The 25,712-nt window shown below is 45.3% G+C and overlaps 2 protein-coding genes and 1 long non-coding RNA gene across 5 annotated transcripts in view; 1 reads left to right on the top strand and 2 right to left on the bottom strand.

Moving 5' to 3' along the window:
• lrrc45 (leucine rich repeat containing 45) overlaps positions 1–24,018 on the top strand; it is a 164,712-nt gene extending 140,694 nt beyond the window's left edge. The window contains exon 19 of the transcript XR_013777966.1: positions 24,004–24,018. The gene's annotated coding sequence lies outside the window, so the exon portion shown is untranslated. The remainder of the gene's footprint in view (positions 1–24,003) is intronic.
• Positions 1,670–25,401, bottom strand: LOC306817030 (uncharacterized protein). Of its 3 annotated transcripts, XR_013777968.1 has the most exons (4): positions 25,034–25,401; positions 24,032–24,356; positions 22,372–23,789; positions 1,670–1,810 (listed from the first exon to the last, which is right to left on the bottom strand). XR_013777968.1 is itself a non-coding variant. In XM_079333580.1 (3 exons), exons 2-3 carry the CDS (start codon positions 24,213–24,215, stop codon positions 22,651–22,653), a joined length of 1,323 nt encoding a protein of 440 aa, XP_079189706.1. In that variant the 5' UTR covers positions 24,216–24,373; positions 25,034–25,401; the 3' UTR covers positions 22,227–22,650. The 3 variants fall into 3 exon arrangements, 2 of the variants coding, with proteins under 2 accessions (XP_079189706.1, XP_079189705.1); XM_079333580.1 differs by lacking the exon at positions 1,670–1,810 and having other exon boundaries at positions 22,227–23,789; positions 24,032–24,373; XM_079333579.1 differs by lacking the exon at positions 1,670–1,810 and having other exon boundaries at positions 22,227–23,789.
• LOC306817112 lies at positions 19,159–19,772 on the bottom strand. The gene is made up of 2 exons (XR_013777978.1): positions 19,738–19,772; positions 19,159–19,482 (listed from the first exon to the last, which is right to left on the bottom strand). It is a non-coding gene; the product is annotated as an uncharacterized lncRNA (long non-coding RNA).
• Positions 25,402–25,712: the final 311 nt, after the last annotated feature.

The following is a 25,712-nucleotide window of genomic DNA, read 5'->3' as shown; positions in this document are numbered from 1 at the left end:
GTCAGACCTCATAGCTGTGTCCCATTCAAGATTCAAGACACATTCAAGACATATTCAGATGTCCCCCATCAGATGTCACAGGTCAAAAAATAAAGACATACAAAGCAGGATGCTCACAGATCAGAAACACACAAACCTAAAGAAACGTTTGAATTAAATATTAGAGACAAGTAAAGATCCAAATATCCATTCATCAATTCATGGCGACTGTTTTTCCCAATTCAGGAAAATTCAGAGATAATTTCTGTTGTAATGACGACCAACTCTGCTTCTGCACCCTGAACCTGAATGTTTAATTCTGTTTATTAAAGAATTATACAATGATAAAATACATTTTTAATCAAATATCTGAAGGTACTGTGTTTCGTTCTCCGGGTATTTCTGCCATCTATATTTTTAAATCGTTATATTGAATCCAATTATGACCCAAGTATTTGAAATTGAATTGAACTGTGAGGTCGCGGATAAAACCCAGCCCAGAGCCCAGCAACAACAGGAAGTCACTGCAACAACATTAAAACAATAGGTACATTTTCAGAATAAAATACTCGGAACAATCACCGTATGTCTCCGTTTTTGTATTTTAAATGGTTTTTGTACGATTTTAACATCTATCATATTATATTGGTTTCCTTTGTTTTGGCACCTCGGCCGTCCGTCTGATGGATGAGGGTGCACGGAGCCTTTAAGTGTAAAAGCACAAACAATGAGCCAATCTTTCATTCACAACAAACGTGCTGTACAACACTGAGGTATCTTTGATTTACAGTCGGATGAAACGTTGGTTACCAACGTGGCGTTCTTGCCCCTCTTGAGGGCGCCAAAGATCTCAGGAGGAGGGCTTGTTCTGCACAACTAAACTTTAACTAGATAGTTTCTACCAACATGTCTGTTCTAAGATTACACCAGAGAATAGACATTTAACAACAATCAACGAGTGTCCGTTAGTTTACAGTCATGTCCTGAGCGGCTCAGCTTTTTCTGAGATTTCAGTAGAAAGGGCTCCAAGTAAAAATAAAAAAAAAAGTCACTTTGATATAAGTCTCCAACCGTTTCAAGAACATGTTGTCTCAACACACAACAACATGACAAGACTTCAATCTGAATTAAATACCGACGTACAACAGAGCGGGGACATTTTGAAAATTAACGCAGAGATAAAACAATTTGACCAGCTGTTTTGGAATTTGCACCTTTTTGTCTTTTTTCCAGCTCTGTACATTTTTAAATAACATTACACATCATCATTGACATTGAATAGATTAAAAAAAAAGGTTATTCTGAAATAACAGCATTTTCATGTAGAGCTACATTTTAGGTAGCTGTGGTCCGACTAAAAGATAAGCTGCATTTAATCTTACGGTCGATTCTACTCAAAAAGTTGTTCTTGAAAAATATATTCTTGTCCAGAGAAGTCATCCTTCTGTTTTTACTCACAACATTTTCTCATCTTTTGCCACTAAAAGCACAAACTTTGTAAATCAATGTTTTTGCTGAATCGATACCATCTGGACTTTTCACCCACGAGCTGTGGTTGTTTCACCACCGGGCCTTCTGATAGGACGCGGTGGGCTTTGCACGCTCAGTCCTTGTCCATGTTTAGTTCACGATGGAGCGTATTGCACAGAAGTTAAAACATTTTACCAATTGGAGGACAACTGGTGTCCTACTATCCTGAGCTGCAGTCCCTACAGAGACAGGAGTGTGTTTCAAACAGCTGCAGAAATGTGTCCTCCTTGTGAAGCTCCTGGACGAGCGTGAACTCTCAGAATCCTGTGAAGTGAGGATTTAGTGAGCACACGCTCTCCTCCTGCGCTGCTAAAATTTACATTTTATTTATAGAGCGCTTTTCAAAAACTCAAAGACACTTTACATGTTAAAAACAAATACAAGTATACAGGATAAAAAGAAAGAGCAAAAATACATACATAGTTAAATTGATATAAATGATGCGTGATACAGAGATCAGTGAGGTGACAGGTTGGAGGCCGTGCGGAACAGGTGTGTTTATAATTTGGTCTTGAAGGTGGTCGGGTCGACGGTGTCACGAATGTGTTGTGGGAGTGAGTTCCAAAGGGAGGGGGCGGCAACAGAGAAGGCTCTGTCCCCCCAGGTTCGGTGCCTGGTCCTAGGGACGGTCAGGAGGTTTGCATCGGTGGAACGGAGGGTACAGGATGGCGTGTAGGGGTGGAGCAAGTCTGTAAGGTGTTGGGTCCAGCCAGGATGGCAAAGTTCAGGCTGTGTATGTTTGGAGAACTACAACAAAAGACTCTTTATCCCAGCATGCCTTGCAGGTACTCCCAGAATGCTTTGCCACACCTAACACAGAGGTGTGAAGTCTGGGAGGTATAAAGCCGGCCATGTCTCATTGTTGTCTCTCTTTCAAACGTCGTCTGGCGACGTCCGAGGATACCCAACTCTGTTCCTGTTTCCAGCACGCTGCTCTTTGTTTAAGTTTTGGCGCGCAGCTGATCCAAGGCCTTGAAGCACACCGACGTCCTAATTTCCGAGCCTAGATCATCCACTTGAACGCATCTCAGAAGTATAGCGTTCTATTTCTCCCGTATCAAAACGGTATTGAGAGAGACTGTAAGGATTACGTCTCGTTCCGTCCTTTGAAGAAAGGACACCCACGGAGATCACCTCGCTCGACGGAGGACACGACGGCCCTGCTCAACCCCACTGGACACGCACCGCCGTCACCTTACAACTGCAGAAAGGCCGCTCCAGAACCTCTTTTCTTCCTTTCATCAACCGTGGACAAACGGTTACAAGTGAGGCTTAACTAGGTCTGGGCAGTTAGATATAGAGAGTGTGTTTAATAACTGAGTTATTATTGGGAAACGGTGATAATATTTGCTTGGTGTTTGACCGATGTGTCTTAGATTTTACCAGAGTAAAATCTCTTTTGTTCTCCTTTATTTGTGCCGCTGTGTCCCATGTGTTCATCTGTGAGCTCCCACGTCATAACCGGGTAATAGACTCACTATCAGAAAGACTAGTGTGAACGCCGTCTGATACAAATCCGGCCACTAGCTTCTGGTACGCGACGTAAACTGTGCTCTGAGTTGTGGTGAGCTCCAGTCCGAGATTGAGCTGTCGAGGTGCGTTGTTTTCTCTCGCTCTCTCGCCTTTACACACACACCTTTCGGTAAACACACACACATAGAGACCTGTGGCTTTCCAGACGCTGCAGAAACGTAGATCACGTTCTGTGTCCGCCATCACGTGACCGCGCGTGGTCGTCGCCATTTTGTTGTTTTCTCTCTCTCTCTCTCACTCTCTCTCTCACACACACACACACACACACACACACACACACATGTGCCACGCTTGTTTGTTTTGTTTGTTAATTGTAGTTTGGCTTATGATGGTTATTTGTTTGATTGGGTTTCATTGATTTACTTGATGTTGCTTTGTTAAATTTCTATTATATCTTAAAAAGTCATTGTTTGTGATCACTGTGAATTTGCTTTGTGACTTAGGCTGGGTGAAAGGGCTTTGTGTTCGGATTTCACACCTTCAATTAAATACAGATTATTAATTATTAATGATATTGGTATTTAATTAAATAATTTGAGACTGATATTGGTAATATTTTGGTTGTTCCCTGTTTACAGGGTGGTGCCCCGAGGTTTATTAAACGCAGTTTAATAACAATTATTGATTTAGATTAATAATTAAATAAACTTAATTATTAATTTATTTTGACAATCAAATTTTACTTCATAAAACCCAACATAACAGTTGGTCAGGTATTCGCTCCTGAAAATTCCCAACATAATGATGCATCCCGTGTGAGGCCCTTAATAAACCAGCTTTGTTACATTGTTTGTTCACAGTGATCCAAACTAAGGAAATTCTCTTTTCTTTGGGAGATTACTTTTTGTTGTTTTTAAAGCAAAGCAAACATCAAGTTGTGTGTTAGTTGTGCTGCTGCGTGTTGACGAGTGAGTAGTTTAATAATTTTTGTGTGCTTATTGTTGTTGGAGACAACAAGTTAGCCATTTGTTTAGTCAGGAGTGTAACTTTAAAATTGTTACAGAGCCAGCTGCCTGAGAGGTGTGTCTTCCCCCAATCCTCAAAAGGACTTGAGGTGTGAATGTTCGCACCTAGCTGCCAGGACAGACTGCACTGATCCGGTTTAGAACCGTAGGTCAGAATTGCCTCCTGCTGACTTTTTATCTTGCAGCTTCACAAACAGTAATCCACTAAGGTATTCTGTTTTACCACATCAACATTAACATTAACATGGGTACCAAAACTTCTTGTGAGCCAGGAGCTAAGACTCCTTTTGGATCAGACCACCACACATCACCAAAAGAAACTGTTGCTGGTCTGACGCAGCTCTCCTTAGAGGGGATTGCCAACCTGATCAGCTATTTCATTAGCATTTGTAAGGACACCTTGAGAAAGGTAGGTGACCAGGCCAACCCCCGAGCCAAGATCACCCCCAACAAAGACAGAATGTCTGCGAAAGACATTCAGCAGTCAGGGACCAAGGCCCCCTGTGGATCACACAATCCACCCCCTCAGGTTGGAGTTGCAGGTTTAAACCACGTCCCTTTAAAGGTCAACAGTCTGAACTCCTCCACCCTCAGCACAGGCGAAGATAAATTAAATGAGTCGGTTGAGTATATAACTCATCGAACAGGGAAACCACAGTACACATCTTCGAATGTTCTCGGCCAACTTCTCCTCCCTTTTCAGCGCAAATCATATTTGCAGCAAAAGAGACACCAGGCACAGCTCGCCCAGGTGCAAGAAGATAACCAGATCCTAAAGGACGGCTTCAAAAGGATGCAGGACCGACTTAAGACCTTGCAAGTCGAATGCAAGGCCCTGCAGGAGGAGAATAAAATACTGCAAGAAAGCTGCAGGTTAGCCAGACGAATGAAAGAAAGTGTCATGGTACCCGGAATTCAGGAGGAGCAGGTACGCACCGCAGCCCCCACGCCAGCTGAGGAAGCCCTACACAAGGGATGGGATACTGAACCAGATCCCTGGAGGAAGGAGACAGACATGTTGGACGACCAGAGGACTTATGAGTCTTCAGACGACTCGGGCAACTCCCACCAGGCTGTTACTCATGGTTTACGGACCAGACAGAGTGTCAGCGCCTCAGTGGAGACACTCCAGCCAGAGGTCCAATCCCTGCCGAAAGAGAACAAATCTCTTTGTCAGCACCGACAAACTGCCAAGCAGAAGGTGTTAGACACGTTTGAATTAATTCAGGGAGCCACGTCGTCAGGATACGACTCTGATCGTGCACCAAGCCCCTTAAAAAATCAAACGCCCCTGCTGAAAAAGCTCAGTAGAAAACCGAGCAGCCAGGTTAGTCTAATGACTAAACAAAGTCTTGTTCCCCCTGTCAATCCTGAACAGAAAGATTTTGACTGTAGAGCCCCTCCCTTTGACAAAACGCTCCGGTATATTGACAGCTGCCACACCTTTTCACACCTTCACAGGTTTGAATCACCCCATGGGAAGGGGGGTGACATCTCAGCCCCCTCAGGCAGAGATTACAGCAGGCCCTCTCCTACTACCTGCAGGTTCCCACACATACACCCTGAGCGTCACAAAGGTGACGTAGCACTTGAAGGCAACAAATTGCCTCGTGCTATGAAGCAGTCCAAGAGACCACGTCACCGGCAGAGAAGACGACAGAGCCAGGGGGGTGAAGGGTTGAGCCAGCCGTAGGGTAGGTTCCAGCCTGAGGAGTCAATCACTGACAGACCTGAACAGAACTCTCGGGATGACCGAAGCCTAAGACAGAAGGGTAGGTATAACCAGAGTTCCCAAGAGGAACTCTCGGGATGGCCGAAGCCTAAGTCAGAAGGGTAGGTATAACCAGAGTTCCCAAGAGCTTCATAAGGAAGCAGGTCTCGGCAGTGAAATGACTAGCACAATTCCGAGGGCGGTGATAGATGGGGTAAGACAGTGTCAGGCCTCCAGCCCTTACAAAGAACCAGGTTCTGACTCCACATTGGGGAGGCGGGAGTAGCTCCCATTTCAAAATCCAGTCACTCTACTCACGCTTTTGTTGTTGTTGTTTTTGTTTTGTTTTGTGGCCTCACACCCATAGTGAGACTCTACATGTACATGTACATTACGCACTGACATGCCACAAACACACACAGGCTTTCTCCTGCCCAGTCAAGGAGTTAGCCCACACATCTACACATGAAACTCTTCTCTTTCTCTCTTCCTCTTGTTTGTTTGTTTCATGTGTTTTGTCCAAGAATGCACCTTGAGCAGCAATGCTTCGCTAATGTCTGATTATGTTTTGATGTTTAGCGTTAGACATAGTTAGACAGTCTGCCCAGACTTTGCCTCAATGTCTGCCCAGACCAAATGCCTCTTGAATTTATGGACTGTTTGCCAAATTAACTTTTGTACAAGTATCTCCAAAGCACGTGGACTGGTGGCCCATAGTGCCCTGAAGACCATGACCTGCATCCCGCTCTTCAGGCCAGGGGGGATGTTGGGTCCAGCCAGGATGGCAAAGTTCAGGCTGTGTATGTTTGGAGAACTACAACAAAAGACTCTTTATCCCAGCATGCCTTGCAGGTACTCCCAGAATGCTTTGCCACACCTAACACAGAGGTGTGAAGTCTGGGAGGTATAAAGCCGGCCATGTCTCATTGTTCTCTCTCTTTCAAACGTCGTCTGGCGACGTCCGAGGATACCCAACTTTGTTCCTGTTTCCAGCACGCTGCTCTTTGTTTAAGTTTTGGCGCGCAGCTGATCCAAGGCCTTGAAGCACACCGACGTCCTAATTTCCGAGCCTAGATCATCCACTTGAACGCATCTCAGAAGTATAGCGTTCTATTTCTCCCGTATCAAAACGGTATTGAGAGAGACTGTAAGGATTACGTCTCGTTCCGTCCTTTGAAGAAAGGACACCCACGGAGATCACCTCGCTCGACGGAGGACACGACGGCCCTGCTCAACCCCACTGGACACGCACCGCCGTCACCTTACAACTGCAGAAAGGCCGCTCCAGAACCTCTTTTCTTCCTTTCATCAACCGTGGACAAACGGTTACAAGTGAGGCTTAGCTAGGTCTGGGCAGTTAGATATAGAGAGTGTGTTTAATAACTGAGTTATTATTGGGAAACGGTGATAATATTTGCTTGGTGTTTGACCGATGTGTCTTAGATTTTACCAGAGTAAAATCTCTTTTGTTCTCCTTTATTTGTGCCGCTGTGTCCCATGTGTTCATCTGTGAGCTCCCACGTCATAACCGGGTAATAGACTCACTATCAGAAAGACTAGTGTGAACGCCGTCTGATACAAATCCGGCCACTAGCTTCTGGTACGCGACGTAAACTGTGCTCTGAGTTGTGGTGAGCTCCAGTCCGAGATTGAGCTGTCGAGGTGCGTTGTTTTCTCTCGCTCTCTCGCCTTTACACACACACCTTACGGTAGACGCACACACATAGAGACCTGTGGCTTTCCAGACGCTGCAGAAACGTAGATCACGTTCTGTGTCCGCCATCACGTGACCGCGCGTGGTCGTCGCCATTTTGTCTGTCTCTGTCTGTCTGTCCCCCCCCCTTTTTCTCTCTCTCTCTCTCACTCTCTCTCTCACACACACACACACACACACACACACACACACACACACACACACACACACACATGTGCCACGCTTGTTTGTTTTGTTTGTTAATTGTAGTTTGGCTTATGATGGTTATTTGTTTGATTGGGTTTCATTGATTTACTTGATGTTGCTTTGTTAAATTTCTATTATATCTTAAAAAGTCATTGTTTGTGATCACTGTGAATTTGCTTTGTGACTTAGGCTGGGTGAAAGGGCTTTGTGTTCGGATTTCACACCTTCAATTAAATACAGATTATTAATTATTAATGATATTGGTATTTAATTAAATAATTTGAGACTGATATTGGTAATATTTTGGTTGTTCCCTGTTTACAGGGTGGTGCCCCGAGGTTTATTAAACGCAGTTTAATAACAATTATTGATTTAGATTAATAATTAAATAAACTTAATTATTAATTTATTTTGACAATCAAATTTTACTTCATAAAACCAAACATAACCGTTGGTCAGGTATTCGCTCCTGAAAATTCCCAACATAATGATGCATCCCGTGTGAGGCCCTTAATAAACCAGCTTTGTTACATTGTTTGTTCACAGTGATCCAAACTAAGGAAATTCTCTTTTCTTTGGGAGATTACTTTTTGTTGTTTTTAAAGCAAAGCAAACATCAAGTTGTGTGTTAGTTGTGCTGCTGCGTGTTGACGAGTGAGTAGTTTAATAATTTTTGTGTGCTTATTGTTGTTGGAGACAACAAGTTAGCCATTTGTTTAGTCAGGAGTGTAACTTTAAAATTGTTACAGAGCCAGCTGCCTGAGAGGTGTGTCTTCCCCCAATCCTCAAAAGGACTTGAGGTGTGAATGTTCGCACCTAGCTGCCAGGACAGACTGCACTGATCCGGTTTAGAACCGTAGGTCAGAATTGCCTCCTGCTGACTTTTTATCTTGCAGCTTCACAAACAGTAATCCACTAAGGTATTCTGTTTTACCACATCAACATTAACATTAACATGGGTACCAAAACTTCTTGTGAGCCAGGAGCTAAGACTCCTTTTGGATCAGACCACCACACATCACCAAAAGAAACTGTTGCTGGTCTGACGCAGCTCTCCTTAGAGGGGATTGCCAACCTGATCAGCTATTTCATTAGCATTTGTAAGGACACCTTGAGAAAGGTAGGTGACCAGGCCAACCCCCGAGCCAAGATCACCCCCAACAAAGACAGAATGTCTGCGAAAGACATTCAGCAGTCAGGGACCAAGGCCCCCTGTGGATCACACAATCCACCCCCTCAGGTTGGAGTTGCAGGTTTAAACCACGTCCCTTTAAAGGTCAACAGTCTGAACTCCTCCACCCTCAGCACAGGCGAAGATAAATTAAATGAGTCGGTTGAGTATATAACTCATCGAACAGGGAAACCACAGTACACATCTTCGAATGTTCTCGGCCAACTTCTCCTCCCTTTTCAGCGCAAATCATATTTGCAGCAAAAGAGACACCAGGCACAGCTCGCCCAGGTGCAAGAAGATAACCAGATCCTAAAGGACGGCTTCAAAAGGATGCAGGACCGACTTAAGACCTTGCAAGTCGAATGCAAGGCCCTGCAGGAGGAGAATAAAATACTGCAAGAAAGCTGCAGGTTAGCCAGACGAATGAAAGAAAGTGTCATGGTACCCGGAATTCAGGAGGAGCAGGTACGCACCGCAGCCCCCACGCCAGCTGAGGAAGCCCTACACAAGGGATGGGATACTGAACCAGATCCCTGGAGGAAGGAGACAGACATGTTGGACGACCAGAGGACTTATGAGTCTTCAGACGACTCGGGCAACTCCCACCAGGCTGTTACTCATGGTTTACGGACCAGACAGAGTGTCAGCGCCTCAGTGGAGACACTCCAGCCAGAGGTCCAATCCCTGCCGAAAGAGAACAAATCTCTTTGTCAGCACCGACAAACTGCCAAGCAGAAGGTGTTAGACACGTTTGAATTAATTCAGGGAGCCACGTCGTCAGGATACGACTCTGATCGTGCACCAAGCCCCTTAAAAAATCAAACGCCCCTGCTGAAAAAGCTCAGTAGAAAACCGAGCAGCCAGGTTAGTCTAATGACTAAACAAAGTCTTGTTCCCCCTGTCAATCCTGAACAGAAAGATTTTGACTGTAGAGCCCCTCCCTTTGACAAAACGCTCCGGTATATTGACAGCTGCCACACCTTTTCACACCTTCACAGGTTTGAATCACCCCATGGGAAGGGGGGTGACATCTCAGCCCCCTCAGGCAGAGATTACAGCAGGCCCTCTCCTACTACCTGCAGGTTCCCACACATACACCCTGAGCGTCACAAAGGTGACGTAGCACTTGAAGGCAACAAATTGCCTCGTGCTATGAAGCAGTCCAAGAGACCACGTCACCGGCAGAGAAGACGACAGAGCCAGGGGGGTGAAGGGTTGAGCCAGCCGTAGGGTAGGTTCCAGCCTGAGGAGTCAATCACTGACAGACCTGAACAGAACTCTCGGGATGACCGAAGCCTAAGACAGAAGGGTAGGTATAACCAGAGTTCCCAAGAGGAACTCTCGGGATGGCCGAAGCCTAAGTCAGAAGGGTAGGTATAACCAGAGTTCCCAAGAGCTTCATAAGGAAGCAGGTCTCGGCAGTGAAATGACTAGCACAATTCCGAGGGGGGTGATAGATGGGGTAAGACAGTGTCAGGCCTCCAGCCCTTACAAAGAACCAGGTTCTGACTCCACATTGGGGAGGCGGGAGTAGCTCCCATTTCAAAATCCAGTCACTCTACTCACGCTTTTGTTGTTGTTGTTTTTGTTTTGTTTTGTGGCCTCACACCCATAGTGAGACTCTACATGTACATGTACATTACGCACTGACATGCCACAAACACACACAGGCTTTCTCCTGCCCAGTCAAGGAGTTAGCCCACACATCTACACATGAAACTCTTCTCTTTCTCTCTTCCTCTTGTTTGTTTGTTTCATGTGTTTTGTCCAAGAATGCACCTTGAGCAGCAATGCTTCGCTAATGTCTGATTATGTTTTGATGTTTAGCGTTAGACATAGTTAGACAGTCTGCCCAGACTTTGCCTCAATGTCTGCCCAGACCAAATGCCTCTTGAATTTATGGACTGTTTGCCAAATTAACTTTTGTACAAGTATCTCCAAAGCACGTGGACTGGTGGCCCATAGTGCCCTGAAGACCATGACCTGCATCCCGCTCTTCAGGCCAGGGGGGATGTTGGGTCCAGCCAGGATGGCAAAGTTCAGGCTGTGTATGTTTGGAGAACTACAACAAAAGACTCTTTATCCCAGCATGCCTTGCAGGTACTCCCAGAATGCTTTGCCACACCTAACACAGAGGTGTGAAGTCTGGGAGGTATAAAGCCGGCCATGTCTCATTGTTCTCTCTCTTTCAAACGTCGTCTGGCGACGTCCGAGGATACCCAACTCTGTTCCTGTTTCCAGCACGCTGCTCTTTGTTTAAGTTTTGGCGCGCAGCTGATCCAAGGCCTTGAAGCACACCGACGTCCTAATTTCCGAGCCTAGATCATCCACTTGAACGCATCTCAGAAGTATAGCGTTCTATTTCTCCCGTATCAAAACGGTATTGAGAGAGACTGTAAGGATTACGTCTCGTTCCGTCCTTTGAAGAAAGGACACCCACGGAGATCACCTCGCTCGACGGAGGACACGACGGCCCTGCTCAACCCCACTGGACACGCACCGCCGTCACCTTACAACTGCAGAAAGGCCGCTCCAGAACCTCTTTTCTTCCTTTCATCAACCGTGGACAAACGGTTACAAGTGAGGCTTAGCTAGGTCTGGGCAGTTAGATATAGAGAGTGTGTTTAATAACTGAGTTATTATTGGGAAACGGTGATAATATTTGCTTGGTGTTTGACCACTGTGTCTTAGATTTTACCAGAGTAAAATCTCTTTTGTTCTCCTTTATTTGTGCCGCTGTGTCCCATGTGTTCATCTGTGAGCTCCCACGTCATAACCGGGTAATAGACTCACTATCAGAAAGACTAGTGTGAACGCCGTCTGATACAAATCCGGCCACTAGCTTCTGGTACGCGACGTAAACTGTGCTCTGAGTTGTGGTGAGCTCCAGTCCGAGATTGAGCTGTCGAGGTGCGTTGTTTTCTCTCGCTCTCTCGCCTTTACACACACACCTTTCGGTAAACACACACACATAGAGACCTGTGGCTTTCCAGACGCTGCAGAAACGTAGATCACGTTCTGTGTCCGCCATCACGTGACCGCGCGTGGTCGTCGCCATTTTGTTGTTTTCTCTCTCTCTCTCTCACTCTCTCTCTCACACACACACACACACACACACACACACACACACACACACACACACACACATGTGCCACGCTTGTTTGTTTTGTTTGTTAATTGTAGTTTGGCTTATGATGGTTATTTGTTTGATTGGGTTTCATTGATTTACTTGATGTTGCTTTGTTAAATTTCTATTATATCTTAAAAAGTCATTGTTTGTGATCACTGTGAATTTGCTTTGTGACTTAGGCTGGGTGAAAGGGCTTTGTGTTCGGATTTCACACCTTCAATTAAATACAGATTATTAATTATTAATGATATTGGTATTTAATTAAATAATTTGAGACTGATATTGGTAATATTTTGGTTGTTCCCTGTTTACAGGGTGGTGCCCCGAGGTTTATTAAACGCAGTTTAATAACAATTATTGATTTAGATTAATAATTAAATAAACTTAATTATTAATTTATTTTGACAATCAAATTTTACTTCATAAAACCCAACATAACCGTTGGTCAGGTATTCGCTCCTGAAAATTCCCAACATAATGATGCATCCCGTGTGAGGCCCTTAATAAACCAGCTTTGTTACATTGTTTGTTCACAGTGATCCAAACTAAGGAAATTCTCTTTTCTTTGGGAGATTACTTTTTGTTGTTTTTAAAGCAAAGCAAACATCAAGTTGTGTGTTAGTTGTGCTGCTGCGTGTTGACGAGTGAGTAGTTTAATAATTTTTGTGTGCTTATTGTTGTTGGAGACAACAAGTTAGCCATTTGTTTAGTCAGGAGTGTAACTTTAAAATTGTTACAGAGCCAGCTGCCTGAGAGGTGTGTCTTCCCCCAATCCTCAAAAGGACTTGAGGTGTGAATGTTCGCACCTAGCTGCCAGGACAGACTGCACTGATCCGGTTTAGAACCGTAGGTCAGAATTGCCTCCTGCTGACTTTTTATCTTGCAGCTTCACAAACAGTAATCCACTAAGGTATTCTGTTTTACCACATCAACATTAACATTAACATGGGTACCAAAACTTCTTGTGAGCCAGGAGCTAAGACTCCTTTTGGATCAGACCACCACACATCACCAAAAGAAACTGTTGCTGGTCTGACGCAGCTCTCCTTAGAGGGGATTGCCAACCTGATCAGCTATTTCATTAGCATTTGTAAGGACACCTTGAGAAAGGTAGGTGACCAGGCCAACCCCCGAGCCAAGATCACCCCCAACAAAGACAGAATGTCTGCGAAAGACATTCAGCAGTCAGGGACCAAGGCCCCCTGTGGATCACACAATCCACCCCCTCAGGTTGGAGTTGCAGGTTTAAACCACGTCCCTTTAAAGGTCAACAGTCTGAACTCCTCCACCCTCAGCACAGGCGAAGATAAATTAAATGAGTCGGTTGAGTATATAACTCATCGAACAGGGAAACCACAGTACACATCTTCGAATGTTCTCGGCCAACTTCTCCTCCCTTTTCAGCGCAAATCATATTTGCAGCAAAAGAGACACCAGGCACAGCTCGCCCAGGTGCAAGAAGATAACCAGATCCTAAAGGACGGCTTCAAAAGGATGCAGGACCGACTTAAGACCTTGCAAGTCAAATGCAAGGCCCTGCAGGAGGAGAATAAAATACTGCAAGAAAGCTGCAGGTTAGCCAGACGAATGAAAGAAAGTGTCATGGTACCCGGAATTCAGGAGGAGCAGGTACGCACCGCAGCCCCCACGCCAGCTGAGGAAGCCCTACACAAGGGATGGGATACTGAACCAGATCCCTGGAGGAAGGAGACAGACATGTTGGACGACCAGAGGACTTATGAGTCTTCAGACGACTCGGGCAACTCCCACCAGGCTGTTACTCATGGTTTACGGACCAGACAGAGTGTCAGCGCCTCAGTGGAGACACTCCAGCCAGAGGTCCAATCCCTGCCGAAAGAGAACAAATCTCTTTGTCAGCACCGACAAACTGCCAAGCAGAAGGTGTTAGACACGTTTGAATTAATTCAGGGAGCCACGTCGTCAGGATACGACTCTGATCGTGCACCAAGCCCCTTAAAAAATCAAACGCCCCTGCTGAAAAAGCTCAGTAGAAAACCGAGCAGCCAGGTTAGTCTAATGACTAAACAAAGTCTTGTTCCCCCTGTCAATCCTGAACAGAAAGATTTTGACTGTAGAGCCCCTCCCTTTGACAAAACGCTCCGGTATATTGACAGCTGCCACACCTTTTCACACCTTCACAGGTTTGAATCACCCCATGGGAAGGGGGGTGACATCTCAGCCCCCTCAGGCAGAGATTACAGCAGGCCCTCTCCTACTACCTGCAGGTTCCCACACATACACCCTGAGCGTCACAAAGGTGACGTAGCACTTGAAGGCAACAAATTGCCTCGTGCTATGAAGCAGTCCAAGAGACCACGTCACCGGCAGAGAAGACGACAGAGCCAGGGGGGTGAAGGGTTGAGCCAGCCGTAGGGTAGGTTCCAGCCTGAGGAGTCAATCACTGACAGACCTGAACAGAACTCTCGGGATGACCGAAGCCTAAGACAGAAGGGTAGGTATAACCAGAGTTCCCAAGAGGAACTCTCGGGATGGCCGAAGCCTAAGTCAGAAGGGTAGGTATAACCAGAGTTCCCAAGAGCTTCATAAGGAAGCAGGTCTCGGCAGTGAAATGACTAGCACAATTCCGAGGGGGGTGATAGATGGGGTAAGACAGTGTCAGGCCTCCAGCCCTTACAAAGAACCAGGTTCTGACTCCACATTGGGGAGGCGGGAGTAGCTCCCATTTCAAAATCCAGTCACTCTACTCACGCTTTTGTTGTTGTTGTTTTTGTTTTGTTTTGTGGCCTCACACCCATAGTGAGACTCTACATGTACATGTACATTACGCACTGACATGCCACAAACACACACAGGCTTTCTCCTGCCCAGTCAAGGAGTTAGCCCACACATCTACACATGAAACTCTTCTCTTTCTCTCTTCCTCTTGTTTGTTTGTTTCATGTGTTTTGTCCAAGAATGCACCTTGAGCAGCAATGCTTCGCTAATGTCTGATTATGTTTTGATGTTTAGCGTTAGACATAGTTAGACAGTCTGCCCAGACTTTGCCTCAATGTCTGCCCAGACCAAATGCCTCTTGAATTTATGGACTGTTTGCCAAATTAACTTTTGTACAAGTATCTCCAAAGCACGTGGACTGGTGGCCCATAGTGCCCTGAAGACCATGACCTGCATCCCGCTCTTCAGGCCAGGGGGGATGTTGGGTCCAGCCAGGATGGCAAAGTTCAGGCTGTGTATGTTTGGAGAACTACAACAAAAGACTCTTTATCCCAGCATGCCTTGCAGGTACTCCCAGAATGCTTTGCCACACCTAACACAGAGGTGTGAAGTCTGGGAGGTATAAAGCCGGCCATGTCTCATTGTTGTCTCTCTTTCAAACGTCGTCTGGCGACGTCCGAGGATACCCAACTTTGTTCCTGTTTCCAGCACGCTGCTCTTTGTTTAAGTTTTGGCGCGCAGCTGATCCAAGGCCTTGAAGCACACCGACGTCCTAATTTCCGAGCCTAGATCATCCACTTGAACGCATCTCAGAAGTATAGCGTTCTATTTCTCCCGTATCAAAACGGTATTGAGAGAGACTGTAAGGATTACGTCTCGTTCCGTCCTTTGAAGAAAGGACACCCACGGAGATCACCTCGCTCGACGGAGGACACGACGGCCCTGCTCAACCCCACTGGACACGCACCGCCGTCACCTTACAACTGCAGAAAGGCCGCTCCAGAACCTCTTTTCTTCCTTTCATCAACCGTGGACAAACGGTTACAAGTGAGGCTTAGCTAGGTCTGGGCAGTTAGATATAGAGAGTGTGTTTAATAACTGAGTTATTATTGGGAAACGGTGATAATATTTGCTTGGTGTTTGACCACTGTGTCTTAGATTTTACCAGAGTAAAATCTCTTTTGTTCTCCTTTATTTGTGCCGCTGTGTCCCATGTGTTCATCTGTGAGCTCCCACGTCATAACCGGGTAATAGACTCACTATCAGAAAGACTAGTGTGAACGCCGTCTGATACAAATCCGGCCACTAGCTTCTGGTACGCGACGTAAACTGTGCTCTGAGTTGTGGTGAGCTCCAGTCCGAGATTGAGCTGTCGAGGTGCGTTGTTTTCTCTCGCTCTCTCGCCTTTACACACACACCTTTCGGTAGACGCACACACATAGAGACCTGTGGCTTTCCAGACGCTGCTGAAACGTAGATCACGTTCTGTGTCCGCCATCACGTGACCGCGCGTGGTCGTCGCCATTTTGTCTGTCTCTGTCTGTCTGTCCCCCCCCCTTTTTCTCTCTCTCTCTCTCACTCTCTCTCTCACACACACACACACACACACACACACACACACACACACACACACACACACACACACACACACGTGCCACGCTTGTTTGTTTTGTTTGTTAATTGTAGTTTGGCTTATGATGGTTATTTGTTTGATTGGGTTTCATTGATTTACTTGATGTTGCTTTGTTAAATAAATTCTATTATATCTTAAAAAGTCGTTGTTTGTGATCACTGTGAATTTGCTTTGTGACTTAGGCTGGGTGAAAGGGCTTTGTGTTCGGATTTCACACCTTCAATTAAATACAGATTATTAATTATTAATGATATTGGTATTTAATTAAATAATTTGAGACTGATATTGGTAATATTTTGGTTGTTCCCTGTTTACAGGGTGGTGCCCCGAGGTTTATTAAACGCAGTTTAATAACAATTATTGATTTAGATTAATAATTAAATAAACTTAATTATTAATTTATTTTGACAATCAAATTTTACTTCATAAAACCCAACATAACAGTTGGTCAGGTATTCGCTCCTGAAAATTCCCAACAAAGGTAAGAGGGGGCCTGAATTATCAACTGAAAAAAAAAATCCAGTAGAATTAAATAAGGAGCTCACTCTGAAGACATGCGACCCCTCCCAGGAGCAGGACATCAGCGGCACTTCTCTTCCAGCGTGGCCACACGCAGCAAACCAGCCACCAAAAACTCATTAAAAGTATCAACAACAAAAAAAGGAAATATGAGGCCGACCAAACACTCCCATCTTCACCCCAATTTGTCACAATCACGCACGATTAGATGGAGAAGGAAAGGTTGAAGCTGTGTCTTCTCCTTGTTTGCTCAACTCCAAACAAGATGCACACTACAGACATCAAATGTTATTGTTTATTTTAATTTTATTTTTTTTATTTTTTTTATTTTTTTTATTTTTATTTTATTGAGTATTTAGCATTTTTCTGTGTATATGCAGTCATGGATGAAAGTCAGCAGGTCTAGGCTGGTCCAGGCTTTTTCCTATTTTCAACGCTGCGTTCTCCACGCTCAGGAGACACAGGCTTTCCTGGAGAGATTCGATGGCCGTCTCCATTCCTGCTTTACATTCGTCAAACTCCTTCTTGGATGTCTCCAGCTCCTCCTCCAGCTGTTTCACCCTCATCTGACCGTTTTCCTCACACTCCTTCAGTTTGGAAGCAGCGACCTGGTCTCTGAGTTTCATCACGTCTCTGAAGTCGCTGGACGCCTCGTACTGGTGAGACACGCAGGTTTCGAGAGTGAAGATTTCGCTCTTCATGTGGTTTCTGAGATCTATAACTTCTCTCTTGGAAATCTTTAACAGTTCCTTCAGCTGTTTCTCTGTTATCTGCCACTTCTCTTCGCGATCCCTCAGCTTCTGCGCCGCGTGCTCTTCTTTGAGAGTGAGCACCTCCTTGTAGCGCTCCTCCATGACGGCGAGCTTGGCTGCGTGCTCCCCTCTCAGAATGCGCAGACTGTCCTCATGAGAGGCGATCTCTCTCTCTAATTGTTTCCTGCCTTGGTCATGAAGTTCACTCATGGATTCCTGAACGCGCAGCGCGTCTTTAAGAGATGCGATCTCGCTCGCCGCTTGCTCTCTGCACTCGGTGAGTTCTCCCCTGCACACCTTTAACTCCAGCTCCAGCCTCGTCACCTTCATTCTCAATTTTTCTCTGTCGTCCCTCGCTTTCCTGCCGGTGATCTCTCCGAGGTCGGCTCCCTCTAAAGAAAGCCTTTCAGCGTTCTCTTCCATCATGAGACTTTCGTCCCTGTTGGAATCTATTTCAAGCTGTGTTTTGCCTTCATAGAGTTCCAGCTGTGCTATCCTCATCTGCCACTTCTCCTCACAATCCCTCAACCTGTCGGCGGCATTTTGCTCTGTCAGACTCACCACTTCTCTGTGGTGCTTTTCCATGTCAGAAATCTTTGTGGCGTACTCCTCTCTGAGCAGGCGCTGAGTTTCCTCCACAAGGTCCATTTGTCTCGTTATTTCCGTGCTGTCTTTTTGAAGCTCTGAAGCGTCCCCGTCCTCGCAGTCGCTTCCCGTGTCCGAACAGCCTTTAGCCTTCACGTCTCTCAGAATGCTCAGACACACCTGGAGAGTGAAGATTTCTCTCTCCATCTGGGCTTTGCCTTCGTTGGCCTCTCTCACGATCCCTTGCATGTCCTCGGCGAGCTGTTCCACTCTCACCTGCCACCTTCCGTTGCACTCCCTCAGCTTTGTATCTGCGTTTTCCTCCAAGAGGCGGGTCGTCTCCTCGTAACGCTCTTTTGCATCATCGAGCCTTCTCGCGCACATCTCTCGCTGGAAATACAGGCTTTGCTCCAGCGTAAAGACTTGGTTCTTCATGTGGTTGTTGAGAGAATAGAGCTCTCTCTTGGCGAGCTGTAATTTTTCCTTCAGCTGCTTCACTGTCACCTGCCACACTTCCTCGCACGCGTTCAGTTTCTGCGTGGCAGTTTCCTCCATGAGACGGAGCATCTCTTTGTGGCTTTGCTCCGCAGCGGACAGCCTCGCAGCGCTCTCCTCTCTCAGAAAGCGCAGACTTTCCTCGAGAAGGGATGGCTCTTTTCCCGTTGGTGTTTCACCTCCGTTGAGGTCCTCCTCCTCTTGTTGTTTGGCCGTACTCTTCTCCCCGCAGCTATCTTCCTTTTCAGAAAGCGTTGCAGCGTCCTCGTCTGCAAGGATGGGCGGACTGTCCTCGGAGCTCACTTCTTTCTCCATGGAAGCTCTGACTTCACACGGTGCTCCCTCCAGCTGTCTCACTTTCATCTGCCACTTCTCCTCACAGTCCCTCAGTTGTTTGATAGCGTCTCCCTCTTTGACGCGGATCACCTCCTCATAGTGTTCCTTCATCACACATATGTCCTCTGCCTGAATGCGAATACTTTCCTGGAGAGTTACGATTTGTCTCTCCAGTCTGAATTTTTCTTCCCCGTCTTTGACCGTGGCTTGCTTCACCTGTTGATCCAGCTGTTTCACTTTCATCTGCCACTCCTCAAACGTTTCCTTCAGTTTTTTGGCAGCATTGACCTCTTTGATGCTGATCACTTCCTGGAACTGATCTTTGATGGCAGAAATCCGGAGAAAATGTTCCTCGCCTTGATTATGCAGATCTTCCTCAAGAGAGACGATATGATTGACTTGCTTTCTGCGTTCATTCCTCATTTCTTTCAGCTCCTCCTTCATACGGTCACTGAGGGACTGAGCAGCTTCCAGATTTGTTTTAAGATCAGTTATTTCTTTCTGCTGTTCTTTGCTCTGCTCCTGAAAGGATTCCCTCTCCACCTGGGATTCATGCTTTAGCTTATTGATGATGGTCTTTGTGATTGCTTTGTCCTTCTCATTCTTCTCTCCGTGATTATACAGATCTTTCTCAAGAGAGGCGATTTTATTGACTTGCTTTCTCCATTCATTCTTCTTATCTTTCAGCTCCTCTTCCTTACGGTCACTGAGGGACTGAGCAGCTTCCAGATTTGTTTTAAGCTCAGTTATTTCTTTCTGCTGTCCTTTGCTCTGCTCCTGAAAGGATTCCCTCTCCACCTGGAAGTCCTTCTGTAACATATCGATGATGGCCTTTGTGACTGCTTTTTCCTGCTCAGTCTCGCTCTTCAAGCTTTGCATGTCCTCAGAGTGGCTTCGCATCTGCTCAGCCAGCGTTGACTTCTCCTCCCTCAGGCTCTTGTTCTCAAGCTCAAGCTTCTTGATTGTTCTCAGACTTGAGCGATTAGCTTCATAGAACATAACCAGGAGTGGTTTGGGAGACGTTGCAATGTATTGTCCTTTTACGTAAGATTGTGCAATTTCTTCATTGGATAATGCGGAGGCATCCCACAAGCCAAAACTTGGTGATTGTCTTTTGTTTTGCTCCATTTTTTTTTTTTTTTAACTCGTGTAAAGTGTGTTGATGAATGTATTCCTTGGTTCACTCAGTGTTTGTTGCTGTGTGTCAGATCAGTCGTCCAGATCAAAGGTCTAATGAGAAGTCTCTTGAGATGATTAATAAGAAAACCCTTGTGATGTCACTTGTGATGTCACAGATTTTGACCTTTCATCTTTAAATAAGCCTTAACCAATAGAGCATGTTGTTTATTTTTAAATTTTGGCCCCATTAGTTTGGAACTTGACTGTCGCTTAGCAACCGAAACATTTCCCTTAGTAAGTCACTGTGATTGGCTGTTGTGTGTAAGCAGCCCCTGATTGGTTGTTTGATTCAGACTTTATTAAAAAACAAAATCTGGCAGAAGGCGACAGGAAGTTCTAACTGAATTCAAGCAAACGTTGTCATAGCAACCTTTTAAATCCTAAACATTCTCCTCACAGGGTCCCTGTGATCGGCTAGTTATAAGAAACCTAAACTTGATTGGTTGTTTGAGTCAGACCTCATAGCTGTGTCCCATTCAAGATTCAAGACACATTCAAGACATATTCAGATGTCCCCCATCAGATGTCACAGGTCAAAAAATGAAGACATACAAAGCAGGATGCTCACAGATCAGAAACACACAAACCTAAAGAAACGTTTGAATTAAATATTAGAGACAAGTAAAGATCCAAATATCCATTCATCAATTCATGGCGACTGTTTTTCCCAATTCAGGAAAATTCAGAGATAATTTCTGTTGTAATGACGACCAACTCTGCTTCTGCACCCTGAACCTGAATGTTTAATTCTGTTTATTAAAGAATTATACAATGATAAAATACATTTTTAATCAAATATCTGAAGGTACTGTGTTTCGTTCTCCGGGTATTTCTGCCATCTATATTTTTAAATCGTTATATTGAATCCAATTATGACCCAAGTATTTGAAATTGAATTGAACTGTGAGGTCGCGGATAAAACCCAGCCCAGAGCCCAGCAACAACAGGAAGTCACTGCAACAACATTAAAACAATAGGTACATTTTCAGAATAAAATACTCGGAACAATCACCGTATGTCTCCGTTTTTGTATTTTAAATGGTTTTTGTACGATTTTAACATCTATCATATTATATTGGTTTCCTTTGTTTTGGCACCTCGGCCGTCCGTCTGATGGATGAGGGTGCACGGAGCCTTTAAGTGTAAAAGCACAAACAATGAGCCAATCTTTCATTCACAACAAACGTGCTGTACAACACTGAGGTATCTTTGATTTACAGTCGGATGAAACGTTGGTTACCAACGTGGCGTTCTTGCCCCTCTTGAGGGCGCCAAAGATCTCAGGAGGAGGGCTTGTTCTGCACAACTAAACTCTAACTAGATAGTTTCTACCAACATGTCTGTTCTAAGATTACACCAGAGAATAGACATTTAACAACAATCAACGAGTGTCCGTTAGTTTACAGTCATGTCCTGAGCGGCTCAGCTTTTTCTGAGATTTCAGTAGAAAGGGCTCCAAGTAAAAATAAAAAAAAAAGTCACTTTGATATAAGTCTCCAACCGTTTCAAGAACATGTTGTCTCAACACACAACAACATGACAAGACTTCAATCTGAATTAAATACCGACGTACAACAGAGCGGGGACATTTTGAAAATTAACGCAGAGATAAAACAGTTTGACCAGCTGTTTTGGAATTTGCACCTTTTTGTCTTTTTTCCAGCTCTGTACATTTTTAAATAACATTACACATCTTCATTGACATTGAATAGATTAAAAAAAAAGGTTATTCTGAAATAACAGCATTTTCATGTAGAGCTACATTTTAGGTAGCTGTGGTCCGACTAAAAGATAAGCTGCATTTAATCTTACGGTCGATTCTACTCAAAAAGTTGTTCTTGAAAAATATATTCTTGTCCAGAGAAGTCATCCTTCTGTTTTTACTCACAACATTTTCTCATCTTTTGCCACTAAAAGCACAAACTTTGTAAATCAATGTTTTTGCTGAATCGATACCATCTGGACTTTTCACCCACGAGCTGTGGTTGTTTCACCACCGGGCCTTCTGATAGGACGCGGTGGGCTTTGCACGCTCAGTCCTTGTCCATGTTTTGTTCACGATGGAGCGTATTGCACAGAAGTTAAAACATTTTACCAATTGGAGGACAAATGGTGTCCTACTATCCTGAGCTGCAGTCCCTACAGAGACAGGAGTGTGTTTCAAACAGCTGCAGAAATGTGTCCTCCTTGTGAAGCTCCTGGACGAGCGTGAGCTCTCCTAGATCCTGTGAAGTGAGGATTTAGTGAGCACACGCTCTCCTCCTGCGCTGCTCGTTTCCTCCTCAGCAGCAGAAAGATCAGAGCTCTTCTACCTCACAGTAAACAGAAACAGATTATTGTTTTATTGACCGAGCAACGGGCGATGTTGCTTTTGGTTCGTGTGCTGTGCGTCCACCGCGTCCTATCTGAAAGGCCCGTGAGACATTTTGCAAAGATGGACACAAAGTCCTTGCAGTGAATAAAAACAATATTAAAAACTGAAGACTAAGCACTGAGGTCTGGGACGAAGCTGAAAAAGTCTCTCTGTTGTGATCAAAGCTGCAGCTGCACTCTGGGCACTGACGGTTTCTCCTCCACATGTTTCCTCATGTGAACGCTCAGGTTGCCTTTCTGTACGAAGGACTTGTGACACGTAGGGCACTGATAGGGTCTCTCTCCTGTGTGTATCCTCGTGTGATTGGCCAGGTCGGACTTCTGACAGAACTTCCTGCCACACAGCTGGCACTGATAGGCTTTGTCGTGCGTGTGGATCTTGTAGTGTCTTATTAAGGTTTTGTTGAGGGAGAAACATTTGGAGCAGCACGGACACTTGTGGGGTTTCTGCGCTCGTCCTGCTTCGAACTGAACGACCAGCTCGGTGGAGTTTTCCGACGGCCGGCGTTCTTCAATGTTTTTGAAGTTGAAATGTTTTGGCTCGTTCTCTCCTTGACCACCTTGACTCACCGATAGGAGAAGAGGGGGAGCCGCGGCGGCGTCTGAAACGCCACACTCAGTTTCAGTCGGTTCAGTTTTGATGTGATTCAGCGGAGCAGCAGCTGTCGAGTCTTTATCGATATCAGTGACGGTCTGGATTTGGTAAAGACACAGCGGCTGCAGAGACTCCTGATCAAACTCATTTTCATCATAAGGGGTGATATTAAGATGGACTGTGTTCGTGTCCGACTCACTGAGACGCTGATTTGGTTTGTCCTCGCCGTGTTCCTCTCTGTGAGCGAGCAGACGCTCCCTCTGCTCTCGATACGTCTCAGGATTGTCCCCTTGGTGTGTCCTCGAGTGAACGATGAATTCAGATTTGCAGAAGAAGAAGCAGGGGCAGAATTGACACTGGTACGAGGAGTATTTGTCCTCCGGATGCTTCTTGAAGTGTCGCACCATCGTCCTCTTGGAAGCAAACTCACTGAAGCAGACGGGACATTTGAAGGGTTTCGTGGTTTTGAGAGTATTTAAATGTGGGTTCATGTCACACTCCTGCTTCACATCTATCAGGATCTCTTGATCACGCCGACGGTCGTTTTCACGGGCAGGAGAGGAGCGGGGTGAGAGGTCGCTCACGTCGGGACGCTCTCCTGTTGATTCTGGATTAAAGCACACACTGATCTCTATGCTGGCAGGCTGCTGCTGCTGCTGACCAGCCTGCAGCTTCACATCTGTGCCACACATCTGGACAGAGCCTGAAGAAGAGGAGGGGGAAATATTCATTCAGCACACTTTTTTATAAAATCAAGTCAAAAATCTAAAATTGAACTGAAATTTTAGATTTTTCAATAAACTGACGAGTTATTGTTTAAAGCACTGTTTATGAGACATTTATATATGTGTGTGTGTGTGTGTGTGTGTGTGTGTGTGTGTGTGTGTGTGAGATCACATCTCTGCCATATTGTCCAGGTGTCAGAGTGCAGTGTGATAAACTGACCTTCACTGTGTTCCTTGGAGACGTCCATGAGTCTGCGGTCTCTGTCCACCACCCACTTTGAACACGACAGCTCCTCCTCATACTCCATCATCGTTCTCTCCACGATCTTGAAGATCTCCTGGGCGGCCGCGGACAAACGCTCGCTGACCAGAGCTCTCAGCAGCTCCATCTTCGCCGTCCTCATCGTCGTTGCTCCACAACAACGCAGCTCGGAATCAGAAACGACGTGACCGTGGGCGATGGCGTCCGCGTCACTCCTGATGTTTCCACAGCTGCTGTTGAACTTCCTGTGACCTCAGATCCCACCGCGTCCCGGCCGGCATGTCTGCAAACAAGAAGAGACTGTAAACAGGATGAGTGAAGCAGATTCCTTCAGGAGCTGCTAACATTCTTGTTTTTAATGTTTTTATTCTCTCATTAAGGGGAGGTGATCGGAGCTTCTCACTGAGGTGTCGATTAAACGCTGCATCATGTTAGTTGTGTTGTTTGTGTAGTTCTCCGTCTTCTTGTAATATTGTCACACAGTTTTTTATCTCCTCTGTTTTCTTCTCACCTCTTTTCATTTTCTGTCTTGAAGACAAAATGTTTCCACACCTCTGATTTAAAAGACGCTGGTTCGTCCTCAGTGTCTAAATCTTCTCTCTGCAGCTGCTGACGCTCACCGTCTTATTCAGATTCATTTTTTAGAGTCCAGATGTGAACCTCCACACCTTTAAGTCCATTTATAATGATTCAGGTTCCTAACCATTACAGAAATATAATTAGGAATTACCAATGCTCTTAATCAGCACAAGTAGAGGTCTACTAAATGTCTTCACAGTGTGCTGTGAACACATTTATTAGACCTTGTGTTTATACAGAAAGAAGAAGGACTTTGATCCTGATGAAGTTTGGGGCTTCTGTGATCTGGACTTGTTTCTTCTTTTTTTGCTGTCAGATAAATAGTTACACTAAAGGTATATATTAGTTATGAACAACATGTTATTAGAGTGATACACTCACCTTTTATTGAGTGTAGATCTAAACCATCAAACCTAGCATGCTAGCTTAGCATGGCTAGCTGGCAGCACCTGGTAATAAAAAACAAACTGCGAATAAAAACTAGAAATAAAAGCTGTGAGATGATTCTGAAGTGAAGCTGCTGGTTTAAACATTAAAAGCTTCAGAGATGACAGGAAACATTTCCATTCAATCACGTCCAGGCTCCAAAAAATATCAAAATAATGCTAAAAATAAAGCTGCTGACCAGCGTCTTCTTCTACGGTTTTTAGTCATTGTTTCCGAACACGCTTCTGCCACCTCCTGTTCAACCCGAGTAACTACACCTCCGAGTGTCCAGAGCACGTGACAACAAGGATCAGTGTGTTGTTGGACATGCTGGATGTCTCCAAGTAACACAGTGAAGGTCAGTTTATCACACACACACACACACACACACACACACACACACACACACACACACACACACACACACACACACACACACACAGGAGCCTGTGAATATGCACTAATCAGATTGATTGATTCATTGGTGGTGCCTTGCTCAAGAGCACCGTCCTTGGCAGCGTGTAAGAAGTGGACTGGCACCTCTCCAAATACCAGAACAAGTTCTAGACTTGGTCCACACTGGGACTTGAACCCGCGACCTTCCAACTCAAGTCCCTGTGGCAACCATGGCAAC

The sequence above is a fragment of the Symphodus melops genome, assembly GCF_947650265.1.
Source record: "Symphodus melops genome assembly, chromosome: 21".
Classification (NCBI taxonomy): Eukaryota; Metazoa; Chordata; class Actinopteri; order Labriformes; family Labridae; genus Symphodus; species Symphodus melops.
This window is presented reverse-complemented; position numbering and strand designations above follow the sequence as displayed.